The 23282-nt window shown below is 38.0% G+C and overlaps 3 protein-coding genes across 7 annotated transcripts in view; 1 reads left to right on the forward strand and 2 right to left on the reverse strand.

Annotated features, from left to right (window-relative positions):
- The window catches only part of AK7 (adenylate kinase 7), a 28957-nt gene extending 11554 nt beyond the window's left edge, over positions 1-17403 (reverse strand). The window contains exons 1-12 of the mRNA XM_082057813.1: positions 17284-17403; positions 16535-16714; positions 15297-15405; positions 14201-14295; positions 13316-13426; positions 8711-8794; positions 8053-8141; positions 7434-7524; positions 4867-4944; positions 3972-4121; positions 1531-1659; positions 1104-1242 (exon numbers count right to left, since the gene is read on the reverse strand). Coding sequence (XP_081913939.1) covers positions 1104-1242; positions 1531-1659; positions 3972-4121; positions 4867-4944; positions 7434-7524; positions 8053-8141; positions 8711-8794; positions 13316-13426; positions 14201-14295; positions 15297-15405; positions 16535-16714; positions 17284-17379 — 1351 coding nt within the window. The 5' untranslated portion in view covers positions 17380-17403. The remainder of the gene's footprint in view (positions 1-1103; positions 1243-1530; positions 1660-3971; positions 4122-4866; positions 4945-7433; positions 7525-8052; positions 8142-8710; positions 8795-13315; positions 13427-14200; positions 14296-15296; positions 15406-16534; positions 16715-17283) is intronic.
- A 936-nt stretch (positions 17404-18339) lies between these two features.
- GSKIP (GSK3B interacting protein) lies at positions 18340-22316 on the reverse strand. 4 transcript variants are annotated; one of them, XM_082057840.1, is made up of 4 exons: positions 22111-22153; positions 21404-21454; positions 20818-21076; positions 18340-20219 (listed from the first exon to the last, which is right to left on the reverse strand). In XM_082057840.1, the coding sequence occupies exons 3-4, from the start codon at positions 21073-21075 to the stop codon at positions 20058-20060; spliced, it is 420 nt and encodes a 139-aa protein (XP_081913966.1). In that variant the 5' UTR covers position 21076; positions 21404-21454; positions 22111-22153; the 3' UTR covers positions 18340-20057. The 4 variants fall into 4 exon arrangements, with proteins under 4 accessions (XP_081913966.1, XP_081913967.1, XP_081913968.1 ...); XM_082057841.1 differs by lacking the exons at positions 21404-21454; positions 22111-22153 and adding an exon at positions 22294-22316; XM_082057842.1 differs by lacking the exon at positions 21404-21454 and having other exon boundaries at positions 22111-22283.
- A 40-nt stretch (positions 22317-22356) lies between these two features.
- Positions 22357-23282, forward strand: part of ATG2B (autophagy related 2B) — a 42455-nt gene continuing 41529 nt past the window's right edge. For both annotated transcript variants that reach the window (XM_082057643.1, XM_082057644.1), the window contains exon 1: positions 22357-22967. In XM_082057643.1, coding sequence (XP_081913769.1) covers positions 22806-22967 — 162 coding nt within the window. In that variant the 5' untranslated portion in view covers positions 22357-22805. The remainder of the gene's footprint in view (positions 22968-23282) is intronic.

The following is a 23282-nucleotide window of genomic DNA, read 5'->3' on the forward strand; positions in this document are numbered from 1 at the left end:
ATAGATTGAATTATGAAGTCATTAATTAACTTGGCCTACATTGTTGAGCAAATGTGTGCAAGTAAAAAGCTTGGTTTGACCTGATTTTTTGTCCTTTTGCAATTATTTACTCCAGTTTCTGACTTTATTTTGCTTTGGCTTTTAAAAGCCTTAAATATATATAAACCATTGTAATAATAAAAGTCTGTTACTTTTTTAAAAGCATTATTATTTTAAACAACCAGACAAGGCATGTAGAAGAGATGCTGCCATAGATCTTATCACTGAAACTTCTGGGTGTGTTACAAGTTCATTGCTTTGCAGATACACAGGATCAAATCAGGCAAACCTTTAGTGGTAGGATGCATTTTTAAGGGGGATCACATTATACCACATGGAAAATGTTAAGTACTAAATAAAAAAAAATTACTTTATTAATCTATCATCTGTATAATATATATATTACTTTATTAATATATAAATGATAATTAGTGCTTTTAAGTAATGGCAATTTTTATGGACTTTTTTCAATCTGAAGACTTTAAAATTCTTTACAGGCTTCAGTAAGCACCCTTTACTTTTTAGAGGTGGCCAAAATTACATATAAGATACTTAAAACCCCACAATCTCATATTATGGTGCATTAATTCCTTTTTTTTACTATAATACTTTTTGTCTTTACAATTTGGTAAAGATATACTTTAGTAACATTTTACTTTTTATTATATAAATTATGCTCACTGTTCTGAGAAGAAAACATGATGTTAACTAAAAAATTCTGGCCAAGAATCTAATGCTTCTGGATATACCATTGTTACATATATATATCAACTTGTAGGATAAAAAGAATTACATAGAATTTATAAAGAAGTAGAAAGAAAGAACTTCTACAATTGAAAAAAGCACCACAGTATTTAAAACATGTATTGCATTTAATATACAAGGTATATAATGTAAAACACTGTATTTGAATTTTAAATAAGCTACATACAAATGGATATGGCATGATTCTTGCTTTTAGTAGGATGTAGAAGTTTTAAAGCACAAATTTGCTTCCTGATTTTCAAGCTGCATAGAGTTGCACTAGTTACCTGAATCCCATCTTAGTACTTTGTATTTCCTACCTGCATTCTGCTCCATGCTTTCTTTCACTTCAGCTAATAACTCCTGTGCTGCGTCTACATTTTCACCCTCCTCCTCCTCATCTTCTCCCTCTTCTCCCACACTGTCAGAGTCCAGTTCTTTAGAAGCCACAGTTTTCTCCTGAAGTCAAAATCAGAAATAGGCTCAGAAGCTCCACAGCCAAATTTATTTTATACACAGACATAAAATTTTTTAAAAATTAAAAATTCATTTAACGAATGTTCCTGGACAGTGACATACTGAGCAACCTTCAGTCTCTAAAAAGAGTCCAGTGCATCCCCCAGAGGTGATCAGTATGTTAAAAGATACTTCGATTCTAAAATAAAGGAAGTATAACTAATTTTTTAATGATGTCATACATTTTAAAACCACAAAAATTAATAGCAATATTAGAAAACAGCAACATACCAGATTTGCTATTGACTCAGAGATCACATCACTTATCTTAATGCAATGCAGCTTGTAGTGTTTGCAGAGCTCTTCAGCAATGGTAGATTTCCCAGCTCCAGGAGGACCATGAATGCAAACTTTGAGAGGCTGAAAAAAAAAAGATACAACATCATTCAAACAATACAGATGTTTTCATGTAAAGTCTTTTTACTATAACTAGTAGGAAATAGCAATTATTATAATTAAAAATGAAAACATATTTTAGTTTTATTCACACGAAGTATTTATTTTCTTGCTGAATATCCGCTATATCATCCATAGACTCTGAGTAGCACAGTTACTTAATTTAAATGTACAACTTCATCACTGGAGAAAAAGCATGCTCCTATTTAGTAGGTTCACAGACCAACTTACAGTAGCACTGTTACTTATTGAATGATCAAAAGAGATGAAACACAACCCTGTAGATAGGATGCAGTGAATTTTGAAATGAGGTGGCAGCAGTTTGGTATGGGCTCCAAAGGAGCCAAAGGCCCAAGCTGTAGCTGGGCCAAGAACTCCTCTAGTTTCAATCTGTTCTCTGAAAACCCACAAAGGAGCAGAGCAACACAGTGAGCGTTGATCCATATGAGTCTGGAACACTGACCGTGTGATTTATGCATGAATAGTGTGTGGGTTTTCCAAGACTCATTTATTAAGGAACAAAGAAATTGTGGGTACAAGGAATCTCGTGCCAACCTTTCTGTCGCATGTGATTTGACTATGAGCCAACCACTTTTTTCCATACATATGACAGCCTGGGTGAGCCTTCTCTGAGAGCTCCCTGCTCAGCAGCATGGCTGCATGGCTGGGATCTCCCCTTGAGCTGGGACACCTCTCAAGGTTATTCCTCAAGGCAGAGACACCTTTTACCAACAGTAGATCTTTGATAAGTGATCGATAGCATGCTGAATTAATACTAATGAAACGTTACTAATCAATGAAGGTACTCAATATTAATTATTATAAACTTTGTATAGATAATTCCATTAGACATAAACTGTAGTCCAGTTTGGACTTAGTCTACTACTTAGACTAAGTATGGATCTGGACGCACCTGGGCTCCATAAGGAGTTTAGAAAGCCAGGGGGTCCACTCTGAACCTCAGGACTCAACGTGAGGTTCTTCCTTACCCTTTGTGTCTGTGGTCTCTGTAAGAATCATTCTAACTCAATTCTAACTCAATTTCCTGTTGTATGTTCCTTCCATGCAGTAATCAATAAGGTGAACCTTGCCATCAAACTTACTGAACCTTGGTAAAACACTGTTAAACTTGGTTAAATTCCACCCAATTTATTAAATACTGTCAAATTATTATTTTACCTCAATAAAACATGTTGCTGCTTCTCCCTCTTGAGTAAGGTACATTCCACTTACCTGCGACATAGCTATTCTGCCATACACATGCAAAAGCTCTGTTTCACAACTGAGTTAGAGTTGCTTTCATCACAATGATTATTTTGACCTCAAATATTTCAGATCCATCACAAACTGAAGATATTATGGATTTATAATTTCAGCCTACCTAGCCCATAGATGAGCAAGTGTAATTAAGATTCCAGTATAGATTTATTAAATATGTTGTGCAACAAACTCAAAATCATACGTCAGTAAATTCCTATCCTAATTCAGTAAATCTGAGAGTGCAAACTCTGCAAATTCAATAGGATAGTAATAGGGTCAGAATTCTGGCTAACCTTCCCTCTTCTTGTTGCTTAGTATGTCTATATTTTGTACTGAGTTTTTTGAATTATACACATATGTACTTTGATGTAGTAGTTTAACTCAAACAGATCCAGTAATCCTTCAGAGGGACACAGGGACTTTTAATGAACAACCTCAAACAACAGTTGTTTTTCTGCACATTTCAATAACTACTTCCCTATACATTTGAACAAAGAAGTTCTAAGTATTGAGCTAACATAGGAAACAGCAAAGTTGCTCAATAAACTACTCAATGGAGCAGGGTAAAAAGAAAGCCACTTTGCAATTGAACATCCTGGCTCACTAAATATAATTACAGACACAAAATAGTTGCCTAACTACTGACTATTATTAAAAACTTTAAATAAAAGATACACTTATTGTGTTCTTGAAGCAAAATATATCAGGAATGCCATATATTGCATACAGAAACTAGTTTCAGAACACAAGATTCTCCATCATGAAGCTACTGTGCATTTGCAGAGTTTCAGTTTTAGGCATAAAAGAAATAAACCTAAATGATTGTTGTTTTAATTAATATTCCCTCTTTTTAACCTCCTCAATGTAATTTTTAGTTTTTATGTTCATTTGTTTTGCATCTGTATCAGCTTTCCATGTATTTTTACTTAAGGAAATTAAAGCTTGCACTTATATAACAATTTATATTGGAAAAAAAATAGAGGAGCACTTTAAAATAGCATATACCAAAGCATTACCAGTATTCCTCGACTTTTCTTGTATTCTTTCACAATTTTTTCGATGTTCTCCACAAGTCCTGCCTGAGCAACCCACTTAATGTTGAAAGTCTCTTTAAGAAACATAGATTCCATGCGCAGGTCCACGAACAACATATCCAAATGCATTTGCTGAGGGAGCAAAGCTATATTTATTTTACAGACTTAAACTATGCATATTAAAAGAACACTGTTAGCTTAAACTAGAGTCTAGAATGGAGGGGTGAGAATAGAAAGAATCAAAGCATAGGGAAAGAAAGTTTGTGCACAAAGCTAAACAGACATTTAAAGCTTTTAAAATACAAACATTTTCAATGTATATTGCTACTTGAGTAGAACTACTCATGAACTACTAGAACATGAACCATTAAACTATGATTCTCTACAATATAAAGGTTTCATATTATTGCAGGGAATAAATAACCTCCTTCATAAATTTATCAAGTACCATCTTAAAACAGCCAGGGTTGTAATTTGTTTATTTCTCCTATGAATAGTTTATTTGAGACAAATAGATTAGTACAACGTAATTTATGTATACTATGTTCATCAGCATTAGTAGCATCTCTTTTTTTTTGTTATTTTTATCATTTTGTGTAGGTTTTGTCAGAGTGTTCCAATCTGCTCAGTGCAGCAGTGACATCAGTGCTTCACTCTTTTTCTAAATCAGGCTCTAACTCCTCAAAATAGCCTGCTCTATGATGGTTAAATTTTGTTTTATTTTCTAAATTTAAACTCCCTGTATATAGTTTTCAGGCATGCTTTATGGTTAAATTTTTGGGGTGATATAAAAACATAAATTATATATTTAATGATATTGTACTTTTAAGTTTACATACTTTCCATAACTAATAAAAGGATGAAAAAAAGTACTGACTGTTAACTCCTTGATCAGGAATGCATTTGCTTTTGGAATCTTCTCAATTTTTCCTGGTCCAACATTTTTACTGATACACTATCAAGAAAAAAAACCAACACACTTAACAAATCAGATTCTTAAAAAAAAAAACCAGTATTTCTGCAGATAAAATATGTGCTTTACATTTTATATTACAATATACCTGAAAAATCAGTGAAATAGATCAAAGAACAGTATACTAACTGTAACATTATTATTAAACACTTTTGTTCTTCAAGTATTTAATTCTGTTAATAGTCAGGAAGGGTTCTCAGATCAATGCCACCAATAACTCTCCGTTTTACTATTCTAATTTCATCATTAGACAGAAGTTGTTAGTTACTCCTACAGTGCTTTAAAATAGATTTAAAATCCCACTAGATTCCATAAAATCATAGAGACGGATATAGAGCATCAGATCAAATCTACATGTATCCCAGCATTCTGTCTCCAATTATGTCAGTTTGTGGACACCTCAACTGAAAGTAAGAATGGGAAAAGCATCAATGATACTGCTTCCTGATACTCTTCTAACCTTCAACTATTTTCAGCTCAGAGACTTTCTAATCTAGGAAGAGCTGCTGTAAGCAACTCTGAAGGTATTTCTCTCCCCTGTACATTTCCAGCCTTCCCCGGGGCTGGCCCAGCTCCTGCAGAGACCCTCTGCGACACGGTCCCCACTGCCAACTTCCCGTCTCCATTAAAATTGTCCACTTACTCCTGCCTTCTATTTCCCATTTCTAAACAATCATATACCCATGAACAGATCCAACCATTTTGTTAGGGCACCTAGCTGCTTCTGAACAGCTTTTGGCGAAGTACTTCTTTGAAAGCCTTTGGGAAATTCAAGTAGACTACATCAGCTTGTTCACCCTTATCCATGTTTGCTGGTCACATTAAAGAACTTCAGAACATTTCCAAAGTATTTGAAAATACTGTTTCGGAAAGTATTTCTTTGAAATTATTGTACAAAAGTCACATTGACTCTTCCTAAATAGATCATATGTATCTGGATGCCCTTTAATGTATTTAATTTATTATAATTTCTAATAATGTTCCTGGTTACTAGCCAATAGCATCAGGCATATTGGTCTGTAATTCCCAAAACATGTCAGGAAACACTCTTTTTACATCAGCACCACATTTTTCATCCTCCAGCCTTCAAGTGCCAGGACAGTGCTAAACAGCGGGTTGTATGCATGAATTAGCAATTCAGAGTTATTTCATCCTTGAGCTATTTCAGACCTCTTCAACGAATACCATAAGACTCTGGTGGTTTCTCAGTGTTCATTTTGTCAGTTCATTCTATAATATTTTTTTAGAGTTACTTTAGTTTTATACAGATCCTCTAACAAGTCATCCATGAAGAGATCCTGAAGCATTAAGATGCTTCCAAATTCTTAGCCATGTAAAGCGTCTCTACTATGGCCTTCTCTTCTCTAAGTCCTCCTTTTATACCATAATCATCAATTTGCCTTATGGATTGTCTGGCAGGCTTTTTGTTCTTCAAGTGTTTGAAGAAAGGATATTCATTTTGAGACTTTCCTGATAGTTGATCTTCAAGTGTTTTTTGACTTATCGTGTCAAATTTCATGAGCTTTTCTATTCTATTTTCTTCATATGGACATAACTGTAACTTTTTGAGGTAAACATCTTGTTTACCTCAGCCTACAGTTTAACAATTCTAATTTTCATGTTCTCTTTCCCAAACATTTCTTAGTAAGCAGCATGCAATGGTCTTCGATGGCTAATAATGTAAATTTCAATATTCTCTACCATTCTCCTCTAAGGATGTAATATTTTTAATGTCTTTTGTGTTCTTTTTTATATAATGATCTTTCCTATGGTTGACCACAGCTGCAAAAGTTTTATCCTTTGCTTCTTCCCTAGGAATATTAACTACTTGCATTATGGTCACTTATATAGAATGGCACTTTGACCACTGACTTTTCAGTGAGACCTTGTGTATTTACCTGAATCAAAATAAAGGTTGCGTCTTCTTGTGAGCTCCCTAAGACACTGTTCTGTGAAACGCTCTTAGACATCAACAAAAAAAATTGAGCTGTTATGTTTGGTCCTTATGTAATGTTTGCTCAACCTACATGAATAAGTCTCCTATTGCATTGCATTATTTGACTCTTACTATTAGTGTATAGTTCAACAGTGTCATTCGGGCTGTTTCTAGACTTAATTTCAAAATGCTTGGAAAAACAAGATATCTTCCTACAAAATGAAGGCAAAAACATCTAAAAGACTTTGAGTATCTAATTACAGTACTCTGAATCCCATGACAATTCACCAGAATTTTGTAGGTAAAATTTCTACTTAAGTTAATAATACTACTGCAGAAGTTAGCTTTGCAAAATCAGGTCCATGTAATATATTTTGTTCAAATAACAGAAGTCTTAGAAAATTATTTTGAAATCCTCCATGTCATTTACTACACGAGATAATTCAAGAAGACCTAGGAACTTCTACTTCAGCAAAACATATAGTTTTAAAAACCTTAAAGATATCTGAAAAAAGAAAATCATCAAGTCTCTTACCTTTACTAATTGTTGAAGAGTGTGCATAGATTCATCTACTGCAAGTATATAGTGAGACCTTGGCCTGTGGTCTGCTATATTTTGCAACACTCTGAAACACAGCAAGTACAGTCCAGGCCAGCAGTTAGAGAAGCATACCGGGCTTTCATTGTTCAACGCATTTCAGAAACAGTACAAAGAGTTTGTAAGATCTTGCAGAACTTTTCAGAGCATGATATTTTCATATGCTTTTTCCTTAATAAAGAAGCACATCTAGATTTTTATTTGGAAAGAAGTTCGAAGGATAAAAAGCAATATCTGTAGAAGATATTAAATTAGCCTGCTGTAGAGTCCACAATCCATTTCCAGTTCGTGCCAGCTAACTGGTACCACACTGTAGAACAAGTATTGCTATCATTTCTTAAAAGCATAGCACCAGCGCAACAGCCAGCTAAGGTTTCCAGAAGGCATATCTAGTATTAAAGAAATGGAAGTCTCTGTCTGACTCAGTAAGAAGGGCCAAAGAGTGTTTGTAAAACCACCCACCCCAATTTAAAAGCTGCAGTACTCTCCAGTAGATTTGGACTTCTTATCTAGCTGGGTATCCATTATCGTCCAGGGGAAATTTTTTTTTACTTACGCTGCTAAATCAAGAACATGAATAGTTGGAATAAAATTGTTTCCATCCCCAAAAACAGGTATTGCAGGAGTCTCACTAAGCCAACCTATCTGAAAATACAAATGGAGAATGAAGTGAGGAGAAGAAAGTTACTTTTACCTAGAGCTAAAAAAGGAGCATTTTTTTTACCAGGGAAATCTGTATATTCAGTACCTAGTGTTCAATTTCTTGAATGATTAATAGAACTGCAGTAAAGAAAACAATTATAGAGAAAAACAGACTGGTAGACTACAAGAAACAATTAACTGCTGTTTTGGGGCTTTCTTAATAGTATTCTTTGATCTTGACAAATGTTATTTTTTATCCCAAATAAAATAAATGGTTGGGGGAAAATGTAATGTTGAGAAGAAATTTTTCGTGATTCCATTGGTATGACAGATATGTACTCACTGTAACATACATATGTAGATGCTGTTCAAAAACTATGGAAAGAACTAAAACACATACAGAGCCGAAAAAGTGAAAAACTGTAGCTAAAACATTTCAGAGTAATAAAATAATCAGTTTTGTTCATGAAAGCACTAACCTTATGATAGCAAAGCTACTAAAAATGCATTCAATTCCAGTGTGTTTTGCCAATAGGAATTAAATGAATCTTCAAAAACAGCTGGATGCTTACCTTAAAAAAGTAGTGCAAGACTCCTTCCTCAGCTCCATATTGATGTCCTGAGGCAACAATATAAGTCAAATATTTACGTTTGTTCTGTGAAGTAAAATCAACAAGAAAGTTTTTATAAAAATACCATACTGCAAATGGATACTGGCTAACCCTGAAACTTGAGTACTTGTGTATTAAACATACAAAGTGTATAAATGATATCACTTAAAATTTGTAGATACATCAATTGTTGCATATCCTGTAGTTTCATAAGTCATATTGCTAATATTTCCCATTAAAAAAAAAACAAACCAAAAACATTGCTCAATCAGAATTGACCTGTCTAAATTTGAACTGAAATTCTAAAAAGTTTTTAAGAATTAAAGACTTGGAAGTAAGTTATGTAAATTAATGGAGTGGACAGGATAACTCACGTTTCAAATTTCTATTTCCAAGACAAATACCTCTGAAATTAATTGAAGCTATTTTTAATTGCATTATATTTGCATTTGAATGCCTAAAGAAGAGCGAAATCCTGTATCAGTGATTTTACAATTGCTTTACTTTTATCTTGATATATAATTAAAAAAAAACCAAAACCAAATGTGAACTATCTTAAGTGTTTTCCTACCCACACAACATGATCAACCAACATATTTTTTGTTGATTGCTATTGCATGAAGTCATAAATTTGCCCGTCCTGGCTGCCTGTTAATGTAAAGTGTTACTGCTTAGATCAATGTTGAGGATGGCTTATACAGAGAGAAAAAAAGGTTTTTTTAAATCAACTTAAGGAGAAAAACTTTCAGGAAAATATTTTAAATTAGGACCAGTCACTTTGAAATTTTTAAAGTGAAACAAAATTGTTAAATAATTCTCATATTGTAAAGATCCCAGACCCCAGACATTATATACCTACATAACACTACGTAAAAGAACATGCACTTACCAGCAGAGGAAAAAAATGCTCAGATTTGGGATCTCCTTTTTTAATTTTTTTGTAAAATAATGCATCTTTTGTTATCATCTTTACAATATTTCAAAAACATAAAACTAAGAACACTTAGCCAATCTTTGATTATATAAGCATCATATAAAGGGATAAGTTATAACATCAGTGTATTGCATCTGTGTATATGTGTTCATCTATCTACTTACAAAATAAAACTGTCATAAAAACCATCTAAACTCAGTTCAATGCTATAGCTTATTAGTAATCACAACAAACTCAAAATTAGAAGACATTAGAGACAGTATAGTAGTTCCCACACTTGGTTTGATTGAGTAGTACCATGACAGAAACTGTTTGTACTCTAGGAGCAGTAGCTCCCAGGATTGTTCTGGACAGACTGCAAACGTGCCCCAGGAGAAGACATGCTGTAATTTCTGTCTCCAGCAGGAAAAACCGGCCTCTTGTGAAAGCACAGAAGGTGCTACTTCTCATCTCCCTTGAGTAGAATGTGACACATGGGATTTTCTTCCATTTACCCTGCAGCAGCTTCCGCAGTAGCCACTTGTGGAGACAAACTAGTTTGGCACAGAGTGCAATACTTACCTAAATACAAACCTCTGAAACAGGTTCAAGTCCTCTAAAAATATCTATTTAGTGCCACAAGTCACACATATGAGAAGGTACTACTTGAGATGACTTGGATATACTTCGTTTAAAAAAGTAAAACAATTATTAAGCAAACCCTTAGCTACACACAGCATGTTTAGTCATGGGTGAAGACCTTTAGGTACCCCAGGTTCCAGTATAAGTTGGGGAATGATCTGCTAGAAAGCAGTGTAGGGGAAAGGGACCTGGGGGTCCTGGTGGACAGCAGGATGACCATGAGCCAGCACTGTGCTTTTGTGGCCAGGAAGGCCAATGGCATCCTGGGGTGTATTAGAAAGGGGATTGTTAGTAGGTCGAGAGAGGTTCTCCTCCCCCTCTGCCCTGGTGAGACCACATCTGGAATATTGTGTCCAGTTCTGGGCCCCTCAGCTCAAGAAGGACAGGGAACTGCTGGAGAGAGTCCAGTGCAGGGCAACAAAGATGATGAAGGGAGTGGAGCATCTCCCTTATGAGGAAAGGCTGAGGGAGCTGGATCTCTTTAGCTTGGAGAAGAGGAGACTGAGGGGTGATCTCATTAATGTTTATAATATGTAAAGGGTGAGTGTCACGAGCACGGAGCCAGGCTCTTCTTGCTGACAGCCAATGATAAGACAAGGGGCAATGGGTGCAAACTGGAACATAGGAGGTTTCATTTAAGTTTGAGAAGAAACTTCTTCTCAGTGAGGGTGAGAGAATACTGGAACAGGCTGTCCAGGAGGGTTGTGGAGTCTCCTTCTCTGGAGACATTCAAAACCCGCCTGGACGCCTTCCTGTGCAACCTCATCTAGGTGTTTCTGCTCCAGTGGGGGGATTGGACTAGATTATATTTCAAGGTCCCTTCCAATCCCTAAAATTCTGTGACTGACCTTTGTAATATTCATTAAAGCCACTAGATGTCACATTCTAGCTATTATAATCAGTTCTAGGCTTTCGTTTTTTTACGTCTTTTGTTTTTATTCTAATAGAATGCTTGAAGTGGAAAGAGGTCTAAATTAATGGATTCAGGAACTGGGATGCCACTGAGAACAGAGCTGCGAGATGAAGAGCTCCTCTGTCTGTGTAGGCAGATGTTTCTCCTAGGATTCTGAATTTGGCAGAACACCAGAGACAACAACTTCTCTCTGAGAAAAGCTACAAAGCCCAAATGCCCTGCTACAAAGGTAAAGGTAAAAAATTGCTAGGGGTAAAAAGGAAAGCCCTCTAGCTCACAACCCTGCTGAATTTTAAGCAAAATATAGGTGGGAGATACATTAACTCAGAGGGATTAACTCTTACTTTAAGCAACAACAGCCATTAAATTGCACTCTGAACAGATATGATGGCTAAGAAACTGTTCTGTTCTTAGGTGCAAGATTTTTGTTACATGACTGACATGGCTGCTGAATCCTAGTATCTCCTGATGAGCTTTTTGCAGGCAAGTGGTAACCCTGTAATTTCTTTAACAGGCGACACATTCCCCAGATACCAACAAATTTAAAAATGAGTAAGAACTGTAATCCAGCCATGACAGGAAGCTAATGTTAATCTGCTGGGAAGAACAGATGCTTTGGAGCCTTCCCATTCCAAAGCGTGACAGAAACTAAACAGGGGCAACGACACCCATTGAAGCTGCCCCTGGAGTTCTGGAGGAAAAAGGCTCCTTTTGAAGTGCCTATAAGAGGTATATACTGAAAACATTCAAGTTGCTTTATTGTGTCCTGATACATATTGCTCTACTGTCTTCTCAACAGACATTCAGCCTGGCAAACATTTAGAAGCTAATTATATTGACGCCTTTGTTGTGCAGTGACTCAGTGCTTTGGACTAGTCAGAAAAATTGAGTCAATAGTTCATCTGGGTGTTAGTAGTGGCAGAAGTTCCTGTGAGGTTTGGTGGACACTGTGTACAATCTTGGTGTTTCTTACATCACAAGTACGAAAGTTATTCCATAGTCTTATAGAATAATTCCAGGTTAGCACAGTAAAACCAAGAAAATTTACCACTGATTGTTCAAGCTGTAAACCAAAATGTACTGGCATTCTGTACTATTAAGCCCACTTTATAATAGAATATAATATCTAGTGCTATTTTCTTCAGCAGGGGGTAAGGTGACAAGCGTATACTCAAATCAGAATAAAGGATATTTTCCTCTCTGTAATAAGCCTGATAAATTTCTGCAATGGACACTACATTGTTTTTATTATGGGAGACTGTTAACGCACAGAGGAAGACCAAATGACACCTTCATCATGCAGGGTATTTCATTGTTTTGCAGTTCTCTTTCCTAACCTCCACCGTACTCCATCTCTAACAACAACAGCGTCAACTTTCCTGAGTTGCGAAGCACAAAAAGAGCCACTGTTGGTATTTCTTTATCAATAGCTCTTAAATACAGAGAGAGATATTATCTATTCCCTAGTAAGATCAATAGTCTAATCAGGTCAAAACAAAGCTGAAAGCAGTGATTTTAAAATACATATAAACTGATAATATATATTCTAGTTAGGCTGGGTCAGCTCTATGGCCATGATTTTAAAGTGAATTATAGGGTGGAATGAAAGTTAACAAGCCCTCTGCTCCAAGAGTGCAGACTATCCAGGAACATGCTAGGTTTGGCCAGAACGTCATCTAAGTATTTAAATGAGACATAATATTAACATAGCTTGCTAATATTTAAAGATGCTGCTTTTCTTTAAAGCCACACTAATATCCCTTTCCTCTACATTCTTTCATCAAGTCTTTCCTCACACAGGCCCTAGCTTTAATTCTCTCTCACACAACCAATGAAACAACACCTTTTTTAAATAAGCATAATTTACTATCTAAGGAAAAAAGACAGAATTTGGGATTGGTATTATGTAGACACTTATGTTTCAAAAGGCATTATTGTCTCCTCTATACTTGATATTTTTAATAATGTTATTCATAATTATCAAGAGAATAACATACTCTTAAAATGTATTCAAATTGTTGGTAATTTCCATTACTAAGATAATACTCTAAGTAAGAAGACCAAACAACATATTTTTATAACAAAGTTCTTTACGTACAGTTTTCCCAAGTTTGAGAATGAGTTTTTCAGCATTTATGTGATCTAAAAAGTTAGGATGAGCTTTCCTTTTGCGAAAATCTTCATCAGTAAAAGGAATCTCAGGATCTTCCTACCAAGGAAAAAAATGTGACTGTTACACATGTTTTAAAACAGAACAATCCTAGTTGGTTAAAATAAGTTCTTAAAAAATATTTTTAAAATCTGTTTAACTTTGTTTTCATTTGAAATCCTTAAAACTTCTGATACTTGAGGTTCAACATTTTGAAAATGTCAATAGTTCCATTTCAATTTTCACAGCAAAAGACTTTAACGACTTTTTGCATTTAAAACCCATGAATTTTTATTATATATATATATATAGCATTTCACAAGCTCGAAAAACTCTGAAAACGGCTACAGATGACATTAATGTGCACAATTGCTGTAAGACTAAATTTGAGAACTGCAGTAGCGTAGTACAAAGCATCCCACATGGTTCCTGAAAATTCTAAATATGTATAAAGATGTATCTATTTATCAGTCTATACACTGATTTAAATATGTATTTCATTAAATATAAAGATGGGAATTTTTTATGATTGAAGGACAGTGCATATTGTGGTTAGCACAGGTCTGCCCTCTTGTCCAAGCAGTACTTAATGTCTGCCTGTATTGTTGTAGTCCAGTGCCTAAACTTCTCTGGCCAGTGGAACAAATTTAACAATTTTAGCAGTAAGTAGTGGTTCAGAGTGAAAAGACTATGAGAAAAAACACACTTGTTGAAATTAACTTCATTAGCTACTGTTGAAGTACACACTGAAATACCATGTTTAATTGAATTTAATGAATATTTTCCAGTAAATGGAAATATGCAGTCAAAAAAAAAGGTTTTCATATTACTTACAGGGTCAGGGGGCTTGCTTTGTGCCCAGGTCATTATTGTTGAAATGAGGATAAATAACTTTGGTGTTGTAAAATGCTCTATTTCCCTGTGTAAGGCTGTTAAATGAAAGCATATTATTTAATGTATTGTAAACTGTATTACTCAACTGTATTTTTGCTTTTTATATAAAAGTACTGTATAGACATTTATACTATAATGTTCAATGTGACATGTATTTTTAAACAAGTACTCTTTAATTGGGTTGATATAAAATAAAAGCAATAAATCACAAAAGAAAATAAATAGATAAATAATAGTAATAAAGAATCAAATAATTTGGAATCGACATAATCTCCACAGAGCTACATATCATAGGGGAAACAAAAGACACCCTCTATACTAAGAAGTGATTCATCTTCATTGACTGTATATAGTGAAATAAAATAAAGTGTGGTTTTTTTAATGACTGAAACAGAAAATCTACAAAAATCAAGTAAATCTTCCTTATTTTAATTTAGAGCAAAATAATTAAATGTGAGTTATGTTTTGTTGAGTTCTCTAAAACTTATGATGTTATCCAAGTATTTATACTAGAAACAGGAAAGCATAATTTAGTTTACCTATCACATAAAGAATAATATTACACTATCACCATAAAAAGATTCCAGATGCCCATTAAAATTTGGATGTAACAATCAGGAGAAAGTTTCAGAAAAACTATTAGCAGTATTTTTATTGGACTTTTAAGTAAAAATACATTTAAAATAACTATATAAAATATTGAAACATTATTTGGATATCACAGGAGGAAACTTTCTACCCATCTCCCAATGCAAATAGATAAGATGATGGTTAATATTTACTTAGGGAAATAACACAGATATGTAATTTAAGGTGTTGGACCATCCCATAACAGCTTCTCTGGTTTATGAATGCTAGAGTGCATTCTATAGTCCCTTGCTAATTAATTGAACAACTCGTGCAGCATTTCTTCATCAAGGAACTGAGTTTTATATTACAGTAAACTATAAATTCAGATAATTTCATTACACATTTATGGTAAATTTTTATAGCTGCATGGTAACCAATTTTCTCTTCAGTTTGTATTTGTACTAACCAGAAGCAGCCCATGTTGCTTCCTCAATTTGATTTGTATCCTCAGTTATATTATATAAAACAATGTCACATTCAAGCAAGTGACTTAAGAGCTCCTCTTGAGAAGACACCTAGGGGAAAAAAATAAGTGAGAACCCGACATTTAAAAAAATAGAAAACCAAAATTACTTTTATTTTCTATTTTAACTCACTGATAGACTGCAGTTTTCTAACACTAGGATGTTAGAATAATTCATAAGACTCATATTAGACTTTTTGTCAGATACAAGGAAAGTGTCAAAATGTAAATTAAATGCTGAAACTTCTAATTTAAAGCACATGTTAACATAGTTCAAAAATAAGTATAATTTTTAGCAGTATTTTAGGATTAATATTTTCAGTGCAGTTGTGAGTATCAAAAAATACCTATGACTTTTAGAGGTATTTTAAACAAGGATAACCTGGCAGAATGGAGAAGACAAAAAAAAAAAAAAAAGTCGATTTCCTTGAAAATAACATCCTGTTATTTTTGTTAAATGCAGATTGTGTGCTTCACTTGAACAAGCCCAACAAAAACTTTGGGCAAGGGTAGTGATTAAGATTTAATACTGCCAGCCATAATCTGATTGAATAGCTCAGCTGTATAGACATTTAAATAAAAATTTTCAAATGTTTGAAGAGATCTGGATCATCGATTTCAGACACTTAAAGGCGATTTTAGTTTCAGAAAACTAAATCAAGCAACAAGGAATCACTTTCTTCAAAGCAAGCCTCCTCTAATTAACTAACCTTTGGACGTGTCTTTATTTAAAGATGTAGGTATTCATAACAATTAGTCATTAGTTAAAGCTGTGATTTCGGTGAAAAGTTAAGAAGGGGGACACTAAATTTGATTCCAGCACCACTACCCTTAAAATAGTGATAAAAGACACAGAGGAGGCAAGAAAGATAGTTGAGGTGTGTGGTTTTTGAAAGAAAAAGCAAGCAGATCTGGGGATCATCAGTATAGATATGACCTGTCCATAACTATCTTTAAGAAAAAAAAAAAAAATCTATATTGAGTCTGAATTCTTTCCTTTTTCTATGTGCTGTTTCAGGCCTAGCAGGGAGCAGACAGCAGAGTGTGGGAAGCAGAAGGAGTAAAATAAATGTCTACAGCTTCCAACAGCAACAGAAGACCATTTTGTTAATGCAGGTCATTTTACATGACTTGCAATATTTCTAATGCTGTCTAATGGCAACCTGAAATAAGACACTTACTGCATATGTTTCCTCTGCAAAATATGGTTTAGTACTCTCTGGCTCAGAAAGAGTCCCCACTATTTGATAGACTCCCTCCTTTGGCCTACTAGAAACTTCAACAGCTGACTTATTTCCATCTTCCACCTCCTCTTCTTCTGTGCTTTCAAGTGATGCCCCAACAACACATCTGGATAAATACTGCAATATACAAGACATATATTTGTATGCAAATATGTATTGAATCCTAAACAGTTTCTCACGATCTTGGGAAGACACCAACACTGTCTGGCTAGCCCTGATCCTCCTGTAGGTAATGTAGCTCAGAACAAAACTTTCCATCGAACTGGAAAATGTTATGGACTCCTCTATCTCAGCTGTAATGTTTTGTCTTGACTTGTGTCCTTCAGCTTGGAGCCGAAGGTGCTGGTGAGTCCCCAGATGCCTGTCCCCTGCAGCCTGGGTCCTCAGGTCGGTGTTACCTCATTTGAACCCACAGTGATCCGCTGCTGCCTGAGGTCTCCCGACCTGCTCTATCCACACCTCCCGCTCCTAACTCTAAATTTTGATCCATCTCAACCCTTTCATGTCCCCAGCCACCTCCCCCCCCCAGCAGTTATTTTAGGAGACCGCATCTCTCCGGCCGAGCTCTCCGGAGCAGCGCTACTGGCCGCGGGCCGAGCTGGGGCGGGCGGGAGGGCGGCAGCGCCTCAGGCAGCGACCGCTGAGGAAGCGGCCGCGAGCAGCTGCGGGCCGGCCCCCGCCGTCACCTCGCCAATGTGGCGGCCGCAGTAGGAATCGAGGTGGTTGAGGAAGACCCGCCGGCTCTTCGCCGGCGCCGCCGCCTTCGCCACGGCGTCCGCCATGGCCACAACCACCGCCGGGGACGCGGCCCGTTGCTACCCGACGGCGCGGGCAGCGGCGGTTGCGCAGTGCGGGCGGCGGGCGGGGCTGGGAGCTGCGGCCCGCCCGGCGGGCAGGGCGGCCGAGGGCTCCTCCGCTGGTGCGGAGCATCATCAGCGCAAACAGGGACTTGGTGTCTGCGGGTACCCGTGCGTTGCACCCGATTCACTCTATCGTAGGCCAAACGGGGAGGCAGCAGTCAATAAGTCAGGGACTTTATTCCTCGCTTCTAGACACCAAACAGGAAAAATATGTGTACTACTGCTGAGATGAAAACAGCTTTAATCAGATTATTGGACATCCTTTCAGATAGCAGGCAGGCTTTGAGGCTTTTCAGGTAACAGCTACATTAGGCCAAGCAGCACTTATTCGGGGGGTTGGATAAAGACAACAGTCTAAGGCGACCTATAGAACTTCTCCATTGTCAGCTTTAGAGAAGCTCCCTCCATACTGGCAGCAATGCCCAAGTACGGGGACTGGGAAGCACTTTCTTCATATTCATAAACCCACAGTGGAATGACATGGCTTTCCCATTTTTGAGTTAACACTGTGGCACATTACAAGAAATAACAGAAGTTTCTTCTGTTAACACCTACAAAACACCTATTTTTAAAGTATTTCTCAGCTTAGGTTTATAATAGGCATGAAAAATGACAAGGGAAAAAAATCTCAGCAATGTAACATTTACTTTGACAATTTTCCACTTCCATTTCCAACACTTCTTTTCCAAATACCTATTTATAATCACCTACCTTGTTTTTCCCATGACAAAGTTTCAGCAGATAAAAGTTTGCAGCCAAAGGTTTTCAAATACTTGTTAACTGCTTGATATTTAAGACTTTTTTTATGGGCACGACGACTTCGGTTGTTCATTCCCCTCTTTCCAGTAGCTCCCCCTCCTCCAAGAAAACTGCAACACACTGGTGCATTTATTTAATGCTTTAGTCATTGAAATCGAACAAGTAAATTAGTTGCACAGGAAAATATTCAAATATAAATTGGGTAAAGTACATTCTCCTCACAGAGGACTAACCATGTGCCACAGACCTGTGTGCCAAAGAGAGCCTATATGAAAAATTTTTAGAGCATAAAAGCATAATGTATGGCAGAGGATTTGTATCAGAAGTTTCAACCTAAAAAGATAATAAACACAAAATTAAACTCTGGAAAACAGTTGTCTTGTCAGTCATAGCTGTACATTACTACTCCAAAGCTACTACAAAAGCTCTACTAGGCTTCTTCAATTGATATGACTAATCCCTAGCAGGTAGAAATCAATGCAGTTTTACTGAAGTCACTGGAATCTATGACTTCATGAAAACCAATATATTCCTAACTATGACTCCAAAAAGGCTACTGCATGTAGTTGTCACAAAGGCATGGCAGAATAATGGCAGGATTATCTAAACAAAGATGCGCAAATACTGAATAATACAAGAATACAAAAAGTATTAACATCACAGAATGTTAGTTCAACAGTACTGGTATTTCTAACCAACTGTAATTTTTAAAAAGTCTACCATTCAGTACATACTTGAAAAGTTGCAGCAGAACAATAGATTTATAAAGAGAATTGTACCAGTTTTTTAGTAGAAAATACAAGTTATATCTTCCAGTTTGTATTAGCCTTAGCAAATTTCATACAGCCTTTGGTTTCAAACCAATACAATGCAATTAACATTACAGTGCTTCATATTCATTAGGAGAGGACGCTGTACAATTGAGGGAAAAAGTGTGAAAAATAGTAGTACCAAAGTACTGTATTATAGAAAGTAAAGACTGAAACAAAAATACTCTTGGGTATATCCTGTACATCGTGTAAACACATTCAGAATAGTAAACAGGCTAAAATGTCTTCCAAGCCCCTCAGTTACAGCATAGCATACATACAGTATATATATCATCATCTTTAGGATACTGTAGCCCATTACATTGCAATTCTGTGCTTAACTCATTTGTGATTCAGACAATACATTCATATATTAGCACTACATTTCATTTATTATTTGGAGTTTGCTGGTTGCCATAGACAAGTACAGATGAAATAATACTGAGCCTTGCTTTTAACTCAGATACTGTCAGTATATAAGCAACGCTCAACTGTTCAAGAACCACCTTTCTTGTTATCAAAGCTGAGAATTTTCAGATTTATGTGTAGTAAATCAAGCTGAAATTCTGTTCTTCCCAAAACAGCATTTGTCCCAATTATTTTTCATTAATTGGGTAGAGCAAGTGGTTAGTTTCTATTTTAAAAAGCAGATATGAAAATTATTGGTAAACAGACACAAAATAATTACTACTTGTATATATAACATTCTGTCTTTCTATATTTTTTTAAGTTTTGGATAATAAAAGTTTGAACAGAGACCAATTTTTTTGAATGTTGTAAGAAGAAACTTACTTGCTCACCTACAACAAAAAAGAAAACAAAAAAGATTATTCATGTTACAATTTATCAGTGGCCTTTAACAGCATTGTGATATACACAAATCCACTGTAGCAAAATGTTATAGAGTAGTACTAACATGAATTAGATATTAATGCAAGACATTAAGATATTGTGATTACATTTGTAAGAAAGATCCAATGCCTCATACTAAGAATTCCTTCCAGCATTGAAACTTCCTCACTTCTGGGTAAATCACGACTGACTATCTTTCTTCAAAGCTTCTAATCTTTGTAGTAGTGCATTTCCAAACACCTCTCGATATGCAGGGCTGAGAGAGTCCAATAAGGAGTAGACAGTTTCATGGTATGGAGTTTGCAATCTGTCATCAGTCTGATCAAAATCATAAGCTACGACCTGCAACAAAGAAATAATTGGTTAAATTTCTATGGTTTGGATCACCTTGCACTGTGTTTAACTTTGCCAGTCAGGGTAGTACAGTAATGTGAGAACAAAAAATACTGGATTTCTCCCATGGGGCTTAATGGTAATACGGTATTTAGACAGTTTCAAATACCTTTTGTTCGAAACTAAGAGTATTAGTAAAATCTATCATTATGACCTTTGAAAACAAGTCAGACATCTACATGTTTGCAGAAAACTTGCAAATGGTGCAAAAAAAGGAACTGTATATACACTGTACTACTGACTTATCTGGGTACATGAGAAACCCGAAGACTGGAATGCCTACAACAAGTTGCTGCTCCACTCTTCATCATTTTGTGCCTCAAATAAATGCCTGTTTTTTTAATCAACTTTGCTTCTTGCTTTTATGGAAATAACTAGTTAATGTTCCACCTTCTTGGAGAAAACATGTAGAACAGGCTTTCATTAAAGTACAATATGAATATGTATGCTGTTTTGATGTCACTGAAGTGTTTTTCTAAGCACTTTTTGAACACAATCACTGTTCAAAACAAAGAGGCTTACAAAATTACAAAACAAATTCATTTACCCTGAGTCCTGCTTCGGTGAGCTCCAGGCAATATCTGTTCCTTTCCCTGGTTTCCACGTTGATATATGCCACATCCTCTGCACAGGGAAGGGTTTTTGAGACAAACATGTTGCTTACAGCGAACAGAACATCATTCACAACAGCCTCAGCTTCTAGTCTCATATCTTTCACATCTGTTCCTTCAAAGTCTCTATAATCAGAATCCTCTTCAAACCCCGTATTATTGGGCAACTCCATAGGATTGCAATCAGTCTCCATTCTGCATATGGAAACATTTATTTTAGATTTATCATACCACTACACTCAAAATATTTTAACACCATAAAACAAGAGATATTTCTGAAGCAGACATATTTAACATTGTCCCCCCAAAAACTAAGAGACCTAGTGGCTTCCGTAACTCATGAAATGACAGTTCAGAGAACTCAAAACCAAGATGTTGAGAACAACTGCTTAAGAAGGTTACATTCACAGATAGAAGCAGAATCAGTGTCACTAAGTTGCTGCTTCTTATGCAAGTAACTCGCATTCTGTTGTATCAGACTCTGTTATGATTCAGCAGTAATTAATTCTGCACTTTGCTGACCTGGAATGCAGTAGGAAGACAAGTCATGCCTGGAAAAACTGAAATCAACAGCTGTAGAAAATAAAAACCTATTGTTGGTGAATTTAGGAAAGACTTAGAAAAGTCAGTGAACTAAACGGGTTATCCAAGAGCATAAAGCAATATTAAGAGCAGCTTTTTGTGTACAGTCACTGAAGAACAATTCTCTTGCTCAGCTTTTACAGGCAACTGTCAACACAATTCAGAGATGTACATTGCTGGTCTTTGTCAGCAACCATTACCCACAAGGGGCAGGTTCTGTGGGGGTCACCCCAGAGGCCCCAGCATTTGCCTCTGGGGTACCTGTGTCTCCGTGAGGCCTCTGGTGGCTGACACCCACCGGGACACCTGCCCCAGGCCAGCAGGGAGAGACCCTGGGACGCTGCCCCGAGTGCGCCGGTAGCTGCCAGGAGGGGCCGGCAATGACCGATCTGCAACACGCAAGACATTCACTCCATGGGATTCATCCCTTTCGAGCAAAACCCACCCGGGACCTACAAGCTCCGAAGAAGCTGTGGGCAATAAGGGAGCTGGCTACCGGGCTGCGACACCTCCCGTTCACCGCGAACCACCCCCATTTACTGAGAGCAGAACACTCACGGCTCACACCGGCACCGCAGCCCTGAGCAGCGCGGGCTGGAGCCCGGACCACCCGCACCGGCAGTGCCGCGCCCCGGGAGCCCACCTACCGGCCCCGGCGGGGGCGGCCGCCGCCCCGCCGCCCGACCTCGACCGGCTCCAGACACAACGGCGCCTGCCGCCCCGTTCTGCCGCTTCCCCCGGGGCCGCTCACTAGCGAGGCGGCGGCCCCCGCCACCAGCCGCCGCCCGTCAGCGGACGCCCCTCCGCCACGACACCGCCCCCTCACGCACCTCCCGCGGCCGCTTCCGCCCCCGCCTCCTCCGTTTAGCGACGCCACTTCCGCGCGGACGTCACGGTACCGGTGACGGCGTTCGGCAGGGGGGGTACGCGGGGAGGAAGGAGACAAACACCCCGGATCGGCCCGCCGCCCTCGCCGGCGGCGGAGAGCTGACGCGGGGGCATTCACCGGCTGGCCCGCCCGCCCCTTCGCCCGCTCCGCGCGCCGTGCCGAAGCGCACCCGCGGCGGCCCCGTCCGCGCTCACGGCCCGCCGAGAAGATGGCGGCGACGCTGTCCGAGTGAGGATGGAGCTACCTGTCAGCGCCTCTTCGCCCTAACGGCAGGCAGCGCCGCCCCGCTGGCGCTGTGAGGGGTGGCGGGAAGACCCTGCGCTAGCCCGCGCTGCGGGGCGAGGCTGGGCCCGGCGGCTCCCGCTCAGCTCCCCGTCTTCGCCCGCCGGAGCGGCCAGCCCCGGCCCGCCGCCCGGCCCCGGCCCGCCGCCCGGCCCCCGGCGCGCAGCCACCATGCCGTGGCCCTTCTCGGAGTCCATCAAGAAGAGGGCCTGCAGGTACCTGCTGCAAAGGTACCTGGGCCACTTCCTGCAGGAAAAGCTCAGCCTGGAACAGCTCAGCCTGGATCTCTACCAGGGCACCGGCTCCTTGACGCAGGTCCCTCTGGATAAATGGGTAAGAGATGCCGGCACTTCACCCCCTCGGCTCCTGAGGGACCAGCTGATTCCCTGCCCCCGGCTGCCACCCACTTTGTGTTCAGTACCTAGCACCTGTAAAGAAGTTACAGCCATAATTAGTGTTTCATCCATTTCATTCTCTGATATGCGTGCACTAAAAAAAAATAAATCATCTGGGCATTTATTAAGGATATGTTTTTCTAGCCACACTTTGGTTTCGTTATTTGTAATTACAAGAAAGGAAACAAAAAGAAGGCAGTAGCTGCTGACATTTCAGGGAAAAGGCGCTATTGTAGCCCAAACTACTACAAAT

Source organism: Streptopelia decaocto (assembly GCF_964273445.1).
Source record: "Streptopelia decaocto genome assembly, chromosome: 7".
NCBI classification, from domain to species: Eukaryota; Metazoa; Chordata; class Aves; order Columbiformes; family Columbidae; genus Streptopelia; species Streptopelia decaocto.